At 56.8% G+C, this 9,245-nt stretch overlaps 1 protein-coding gene across 1 annotated transcript; it reads right to left on the reverse strand.

Moving 5' to 3' along the window:
- Positions 1-1,465: 1,465 nt before the first annotated feature.
- Positions 1,466-7,990, reverse strand: LOC309596213 (protocadherin alpha-8-like; the record flags this gene model as incomplete). The annotated part of the gene is made up of 4 exons (XM_082324055.1): positions 5,417-7,990; positions 3,185-3,321; positions 2,142-2,162; positions 1,466-1,551 (listed from the first exon to the last, which is right to left on the reverse strand). Exons 1-4 carry the CDS (start codon positions 7,987-7,989, stop codon positions 1,466-1,468), a joined length of 2,817 nt encoding a protein of 938 aa, XP_082180181.1. The 5' UTR covers position 7,990.
- Positions 7,991-9,245: the final 1,255 nt, after the last annotated feature.

Raw genomic sequence — 9,245 nt, forward strand, 5'->3', positions numbered from 1 at the left:
GCCAAACAAAAGCCATGAGAGTAACACCACGGCATTTTCACTCAGAACACCCCCTTGACTCCCAACACACCCATCCCGTGAAACAGATTGTGTTCCCTCCTCCATCTGTCCTTGCTGCCACCCGATCACGCTGCGCCTGGAAGCAGCAGGAAAAGAACAACAGCAGGCAGTCGTGCTTTGATGGTCCAGTCCTACAGGCAGTACAATCCAGGCAACAGTCGGTCGATCCAGCGTGAAGGTACCATGACTAAACAGGAACAAAAGTACATCTGTCTCTCAAACACATCCACTTGAGGTACGAGCAACTTACCTGTAGCACCACTAGTTGCTTCTTCAGAAAAGACACATTTTCAGGACAGGAGAATTGATTTTAGAGGACATTTTCCCTTAACACGATCAGAAATTTCTGGGGTTGCTGGATAGTAAAAAAATGGCTCATGTTCTGCCAAAATTTTGAAACCGTTTTGCAGTCCACTCCTTCAGCTCTGACAGGCTTGGTGCTGTGACCACTGCCATGGGGTGCCCGGTCCAGTGACTGACCACCCTCTCAGTGAACAACTTCTTCCTACCGTCCTAGCTGAACTGCCCCTGACGCAGCTTCATTCCATTTCCTCATGTCCTATCACTGGTCACCAGAGACAGGAGATCAGCACCTCCCCCTCCACGGCCCCTCTTGACAAATTTGTAGACCCCAACCTGTCACCCATTGCTCTCCCAACGTATTTATGGACTTGTCTTACGACAAGTAGCATGACGGATGTATGCTGGACATTTCATCCAGAAGGATGCTGTCAGAGACAGTACCAAAAGCTTTGCTAAAATTCAAAAAAACCCCACATCTATTGCCTTCCCTTGCTCAACTACATGGGTGACCTTGTCATAAAGGGAAGTTAAGTCAGTTAAAGAAGACTTTACCCTCGTGAACGCGTGCTGGCTATAACCAAGGACTGCAGTCTCTCTCAAGTGCTTTTCAGGAACTCCCAGAATAACCTTCCCCATAATGTTACCAGGCACTGAAGCGAGACTGACACGCCTCTAGTTACAAGGGGTTTCCTTCTCACCCTTCCTGAAAATTGCAACAACAGTTGCCAGCTTCCAGTTGACTGGCACCTCTCCAGGCTCCCAAGACCATTGAAAAAGAATGGAGAGAGGTCCCGCAATAACATCCGCCAGCTCTTTCAGTACCCTGGGATGAATCCCATTGGGCTCCATAGACTCAAGTCTCTCCAGCTGGAGCAGCAAGTCTCAAACGAGTTCAGGGTTGGCAGGGAGTTCAGCATCCCCCCAGTCACGCTCTTCCATCACAGGGCTCCGGTGGTCCCAGGGCCCATCATCGGTGTTAAAGGCAGAGGCAAAGAAGGCACTAAACATCTCTGCTTTGTCTACATCCCTCTTTGCGAGGTGGCCAACCTCATCAAGTAACGGACTAACGTTCTCTCTGACCCTCCTTTTGCTGTTAACATATTTAGAAGTGCCCCTTTTGGTTGTCCTTCACAGTGCTGGCCAGCTTGAAGCGAAACACAAGCCCAAGCCCCAGGTACTTGGACATCTCTGCAAACAGGCTCCAAAGAGTTCAAACAACACAGGGGACTCTCTCATTCGGGAGCTCAAACCCATCACAGACCAGCACAACAACCCTCCATGAAGGCTGAAAAAGCAGGGGGCAGCCACAGCTCCTGAGCACTCTTCATACACCTTGAGGAAGAGCTATTCTTCCTGACTCACTTTCACCTGCACGCTGAATGGCAAGCACAAACAGTGCTGCAAGAACCCTGTTACCCAAGGGATTTAGTCCCCATGGAATACCTCTCCTTCGTTAGTGTGATCCACGCATCACACAGCCAAACAAAAGCCATCAAGGTAACATCATGACATTTTCACTGAGAACATCCCCTCAATGCCCAACACACCCACTCAAAAAAGTGTACTGCGGTCCCTCCTCCCTCCATCCTTGCTGCCACCTGCTCACCCTGTGCCTGGAAGGAAAGGAACAACAGCAGGCAGTGGTGCTTTGCTGCTCCAAACCTACAGGCATTACAATCCAGGCAACAGTCGGTCGATCCAACATGAAGATGACACAATTGAACAGGAACAAATGTTCATCAGCCTCTCAAACACATCCTCTTTAACGTATGACTTACCTGCACCATCACTGGTGGTGTCTTCAGAAAAAGAAAAACTTTCAGAATAGGAGAATTGGGTTTAAGGGACAGTGTCCCTTAACATGATCAGAGATTTCTGGGGATGCTGGACAGGAAAAAATGATCCATGTTCTGCAAAAACACTGAAAACGCTGGGCAGTGTGTACTGCTCCCTTAGGCACTTCTACCAAAGGGGAAGCAGAAGGCAGATCTCAAAGCTAAGGACACTCTCTCAACATCAGCCTCAGCTCAGGACACTGGAAAAACCTTCCCACACAATCATGGAAAAGCCCCAGAAAGGTCTGACACCCAACAGATGCCACGATTCAGCAGTCTACATCATGCACTGTTAACAACACATTGCCAAAGTGAGAAGGAGAAAAACAACAAAAGGGTGGGCAGGTTTGGTGAGAGGAGAGAAGAAAACCAAAGGATCCCATCCCACTCTATTGAAACACAAGCTTTGCCAACATCCTCAATACAGAGACCACTTCTTCCCCTCCCTACCAAGACTGAGACCACAGAGAAGAACAAGGAAGGCTCAGAGAAGGCTCACAGCATGATCCAAATTTCAAAAACCTTCTCCTTAACCAACAACATTCCACATCCAAAACAAGTCATTAAAGGCGCATATGGCAGTTATCTTCACAAGCAGTAATACCACGGAGAACAACAGGGCGCGATGATACGCAGAACTTCTGGACATCCTGAGAGGATCCCAGGCAAGCAGCCCTGTGTGCCAGGGCTCTTCTCAAGGTTTTCTACTGGCATCCTCTATCCTGTGCCATGGGAAATGGCATCTCCACAGCTAAGCAGACATTCTCCAGTCCCTCCCCAGTGACACAGACCGTGTTCGACATCTCCATTTCCATCAGACTCTTCCCCAATCAAAGACACCCTCCCCATGACACACATGCCCAGGCCCTACTCGGTACCACTTGCAGGATCACTGCCACAATACCCAGACAGTCCTCAACCCCAACAACATGCCCCAGCAATAAAACCCTGCAGTGAGCAGGACTCAGGCCTTTGCACATCCTCACCTTCCCTCATCATTTGCACAAAGAACATATGGAAGGCTGCAAAGCCACACAGCATCTGGCAGGCTCTTCCCACCTCTGTGAACTTCACCCTCAATGCTTTGGCCTTTGCAGCAATCTCCGATGGAAACACCACACAGCTGCACATCAGAGTTCATAAGCATTCTGTCACTAGAGCTGTGACCGCTCGCATCCCACTCCATACAGATTTCCTTCTTCGACAGAACAACACTAAATGCTGAAACGTAAGCACAATCACGACATCAGCTGGGTGAGAGAACTTGTACCATGGAAAACCAGAGCTGGGCTGGGCTGGAGGATTTGGAGTGTACGTGCACGTAACCAGATGAGTAAAGCATGACAAGCAGGCACACCACCTGTACCGCCACCAACTGTGCAAGTGCACAAGGAGGGGAAGTCAAGAGCACAAAGATGACACCCACCTCCTCATGGCCCCTTACAAATCCTGCCTGAGGAGGAAGAAGGAACCATCATGGCAACATCAACGGCTGTGGAAGCTGCTACGGATGCCCACCACTACACAGGGACAGCAGATTCAAGAACTACCCTCCCACAACACCCTTCCCAAAGCACGAGCAAAAACGTTCATCAGACACTATTCAGCAGTCTGCATCTCACCCCCTCTTACCAACACATCAGGCAGGCAGCAGCACAAGGGACTGTCTCTGGTGGGACATATTCAGAACCTCAAAAGACACTGTGGGCATTTCAATACCACACACTATCTCAACAGCCAGAAGGCCTCCAACTCCAGACCCTTGGGAGCCTGGGAAGGATCCTGCAAAAGAACACTCTCTGTCCATCCTGCCTCATGCTTTCCTCTAGGCATCCTCCATTCCACATTCTGGGACATGCGTTCTCAAGTCAAGCACATCATCTCCCATTCTTCTTTTCTTACGACATCGCCCATGACCTACCCAAGGATTTCTACCTCCCTCAGACAAGTCTTCCCACTGCTCAAGGTCAACATTCACATCAGGACATGGCCAGGCCCTACTCAGTGCCACTGCCACATTCACCTCTGTGACAGGCCACAGTTCCCTTTCCCACCTCAGGGCTCATGCCAGCTGTTGCAGACCCTTCCCAGCAATGAGAGCACCATAAAAACCATACAGATGGTATCATATGCACTGTGTTGAGCAGACTCTCCGTAGTTGACCCTTCATGTTTTGCAATGCTTCAGCTATCTCAGATGGAAATGTTACACAGCTGGCAGCTCCGTTACTCACCTGAAATGTTACACACCTATTGGTAGAGATGGTGTCAGGACAGCTCTAATGGCAATGGGCATTGATTTCCTTCTGTGAGAGAACAACCCAAATGTTGATGACCACAGCAACTGTCATGGATGAGATCTAAAGTGTAGGACAATTTCGGGTTTTTTAAAAAGAAGGTTTCCGGGGCTGCCATAAGGCTGTCAATGCTGATACAACTACTGAAAGACTATCAAAACAGGCCCAGCATACATCACATCACGTCATTTCTCCAGCCAGGAATGGAAGCCTAGAACATGGTTTGGGCGGGATTGGGGGGGTGGGGGGGGAGAAAAATCCCCATTTCTGACACCTACTTTGGGTCAAACTCCTCTCCCTGACCACTTGACACTACAAACTACAGTAACAACATACTTGGAAAAGAAGATGGGAAAATTCTGTGTTGTCTTCTCTGCTTTCATAATGAATTAGAATTAGAATGAATAAGAATGGAGAAATGAGACCACGGGGAGAGAAATCCCTGGAGTCCCAATTGTCACCTTCCATCACGTCTCTTGCAGAGGAGAATCAAAGAGGACAACAGAGTTTTCCACAAGAAACCACATCTGATACCAGCACAGTCAGCAGTCAGAAACGGTAATATGGCAGGAAATAATTCCTGTCACCACCACAGACTGCGTGTCTTGCACTCCTTCAGCAAGCTCGGGTGGAAACGCTACACACCAGCAAGCAACAGCATCTGCAAAGCCCGCATTCTGCAACCTCTCGTCGCAATCCGCTGTGATTTTATTCAACTCACACCCAGAACAGCAACCCTCAGCTGCGGACGGTAACTGCTGCTGGGGGCGGCAATCCCCTCACTTTTTGTCCCCCCCCACAAGCAAGAGCCGAGGGGCTCCGGCAAGGACCCGAAGGCAGATGCAAAGGTCCCAGCAACAGCTTTAAGCACCCGCCAAGCACCCACCGCCCCCAGGCCCCGGGCGCCCAGCCCGGCTCCCACCAGCGCCTCCCCAGGGCGACGGCGAGCAGGGCGAGCAGGGCGAGAACGGAGAGAAGGGGGAGGAGGGGGAGGAGGGGGCGAGAGGCGAGAAAGGGAGGGCCACTGACCGTGTCCAGGAGAGCGGGCGGCTCCGGCTGCGTCTCCTTCGCCGCGGCGCCGGGCGGCGGCGGGAAGTTGGGGCTGAAAACCATCAGGTCGCTCTTGCCCGCGCCGTCCGCCACGCACAGGCTCCGGCTCTGGCGCTGCGAGTACGACCAGCTCCCCACTTCGCTGGCGCACACCAGCGTCGCCGGCCCGGGCCCCGACAGCACGCCCGCCCGCGCCGACCACCGCGACGCCCCGTACAGCACCACCGCCAGCACGAACACGCTCGACACCGCGCAGATGGCCACCACCAGCCACACGTTCGTCGCCGCCGCCGCCGCGCCGCCCTCCGCGCCCGCCGCCGGACGCAGCCCCGCCCCCGGCGACGACGACGACGACGACGACGAGCCCGCGGCCGCCAGCGCCGCCTCGGCGCCCTCCACCAGCGACACGCTCAGCGTGGCCGTGGCCGAGCGCGCCGGCTCCCCGTGGTCCCGCACCACGATCACCAGCCTCTGCCGCGGGCCGTCCGCCTCCTCCAGCGCCCGCGCCGTGCTCACCTCGCCGCTGTACAGCCCCACGCGGAACGGGCCCTTCCCCCGCGGCTCCCACAGCTCGTAGCGCAGCCACGCGTTGTAGCCCGAGTCCGCGTCCACCGCGCGGATCTTCGCCACCACCTGCCCCGCCGGCGCCCCCCACGCCGCCCACGCCCACAGCGCCCCCGAGCCCGGCCCCGCCGCCGCCGAGCCCGCCGCCACGGGCCCCGGCCCGCCGCCCGCAGGCGGCAGCAGCGCCGGCGCGTTGTCGTTCTCGTCCACCACGAAGAGCTGCACCGTGGCGTTGCCGCACAGCGCCGGCTCCCCCGCGTCCACCGCACGCACCTCGAACTGCAGCACCTGCACCTCCTCGTAGTCCAGGGGCTGCAGCGCCCACAGCCGCCCGCTCTCCGCGTCCACCGCCACGTAGCTCGACGCCGGCCGCCACCCCCCGCCCGCCGCCGCGCCCCCGCCGCCGCCGCCCTCCGCCACCGAGTAGCTCACGCGCCCGTTGCCCGCCTCGTCCGGGTCCCGCGCCCACAGCCGCGCCAGCTCCGCGCCCGCCGCATTGTTCTCCCGCGCCAGCACCGTGTACACGGCCTGCGCGAACGCCGGCGCGTTGTCGTTCACGTCCGACACCGGCACCCGCACCCCGCGGCTGGCGCGCAGCGGCGGCGCCCCGCCGTCCTCCGCCCGCACCTCCACCTCGTACTCCGCCACGCGCTCCCGGTCCAGCGCCTCCCGCACCACCAGCGAGTACGAGCCCGCGAACGTCGCCACCAGACCGAACGGCGCCGCCGGCCACACCGCGCACCGCACCCGCCCGTTCGCCCCCGAGTCCCGGTCCGACACGCTCAGCAGCGCCACCACCGTCCCCACCGCCGCGTCCTCCGGCACCGGCACCGACAGCGACGTCACCCACACCTCCGGCGCGTTGTCGTTCACGTCCACCACCTCCAGCTCCACGCTGCAGTGACCCGACAGCGGGGGCCAACCTTTGTCTCTCGCTTCAATACGAAAATCAAATATACTGACTTCCTCGAAGTCCAGGGAGCCCGTGAGACGGATCTCCCCCGTCTTCCGATTGACGCTAATCACGTCTCTTCCACTCTGGGGAAAAAAGTTGGTCGCCGTGTAGGTCACCTCGCTGTTAATTCCTTCGTCCGGATCCGTGGCGTTCACCCGCGCCACCAGCGTCCCCTCTGCAGCGCTCTCCGGCAGCTGCACTTTATACACCGACTGGTTGAACTGGGGCGCGTTGTCGTTCGCATCCAGCACCGAGATCACCAGCTCCATCGTGCCCGACAGCGACGGCCGCCCACCGTCACTCGCCGACAGCAACAAACGGTGCACAGCATCCGTCTCGCGGTCCAGCGGTTTCGTTAAAACAAGATCGGGTACAGTATTTCGCTCATTCGATTTTTGTATATCCAGACGGAAATACTCCGTGGGGCTGAGGGTGTAAGACAGCTGCGCGTTGGCTCCGATATCTGCATCCGACGCGCCCTCCAGCGGGAACCGAGACCCAGGAGGGGAGTTCTCCGATAAACTCAGGTTTTTCCGGGCGGCGGGGAAGAGCGGGGCGTTGTCGTTGATGTCGGTGACCTCCAGCTCCACGTGGAAGACGCGCAGCGGCCGCTCCACCAGCACCTCCAGCCGCAGGGCGCACGGCGCGCTCTTCCCGCACAGCTCCTCCCGGTCCAGCCGCGAGCTCACCACCAGCGCCCCGCTCGCCCCGCTCACCTCCACGCTCGCCCGCCGGCCCTGCGACACCAGCCGCAGCCGCCGCGCCTCCGCATCGCCCGCCTCCAGGCCCAGGTCCTGCGCCAGCCGCCCCACCACCGTCCCGGCCTCCGCCTCCTCCGGCACCGAGTACCGCACCTGCCCGCCGCCCAGCGCCCACGCCGCCTGCAGCACCAGCACCCGCACCACGGGCACCCACCGCACGCCCATCGCCGCCGCCGCCCGCCCGGGCCCCGCACGGCTCCCCGCCGCCGCACGGACGCACCGCCTCTCCTGCCCGCCCCGCGCCGCCCCCCCGCGCTCACAGCCGGGCTCTCCGCCGCACCGGGGCGGAGCCGCCTCGCCGCTCCGCCGACGTTTCTGAGCCTGCAGCGACACCGTGTGCTGCTCCGCCGCCGCGCACGCTCCCCACCACCGCCCGCCACTCCGGCCCCGTCACGGTCATCTCCTCTGCCGCCTCTTCCTTACGTTTTCCTCTTTCTTTTTCTTCTTTCTTTTTCCTCCTTCCTTTGCTCTTTCCTTCTCCCTTTCTCTTCCTTCTTTTCTCCTTCTTTCTTCATTCAGTCGCCTCTTTCTATTCGTTTCTATCCTTCTTCCTTTCTTTCCTTCTAGTTTTCTTCCCTTCCTTCTTTCTTCTCTTCCTTCTCTTTCTTCTCTTCCATCTCCGTTGCCTTCTTGCCCCGCCGTCCCCGAGTCTTTACTCCCCTTTCCCTTCGCTTTCCACCCTTCTCTCTGCTTTACCCCTGCTCCCAGCTCACCACTCGCCTCCAACGCCGCGGCGGAGACCATCACAGACGGAGCCATCAGCGCTAATTACGGGCCATCAGCGCCGGAGCGCGGTGCTCTGACCGTGGGGGAGGCTGTTAGGGACCAGCTCCGTTCAGCGTCTAGAGGTAAAGTCGGTGCGGGCTCGTCATCTTCTCTATCGTCTCTCCTTGCCTTCCTTGCTCTTCTTTCTTGCTCTCTTCCTTCCTTGCTTTTTACCTTCATAAGAGTCCTGCCTTTCTTTTTCCTTGCCTTCTTCATTCCTCTCTGCTATTCTCTTTTTTCTCTTATTTTTCTCTCTAACCTCTTTCTTTCCTCCTTCTCTTTCCTTTTCTCTTCTCTTTCCTTCTCTTCCCCATCCTATTTTTTCCTCCCCTCCTCTTCTGTTTCCATCCTTGTCTCTCCCGTCCTTTCTTTCCTTTTCCAAACTGTTTTCCAGATGTCCAAACCATGCTCGCATTGAAGCATAGACATGCCCTTTGGCAAGACCTCTCCTTCCTCCTCCTCACTGCTTTTCATCAAGACTTGCACAGCATCCCTGTCTACTGAGGTTGCTGAGGTCCTCAACTCCATTCAGCCTGTTGAGATCAAGTCAGTGCATCCTGGCAACAGTCTCAAACATCTCTTCCTTCCTGCTTGCTTGCTTCCTTGCTTCCTATTTCTTACTTGCAAAGATTCCTTCCTTTCCTTCTTTTTTCACT

The sequence above is a fragment of the Platalea leucorodia genome, assembly GCF_965183815.1.
Source record: "Platalea leucorodia genome assembly, chromosome: 11".
Classification (NCBI taxonomy): Eukaryota; Metazoa; Chordata; class Aves; order Pelecaniformes; family Threskiornithidae; genus Platalea; species Platalea leucorodia.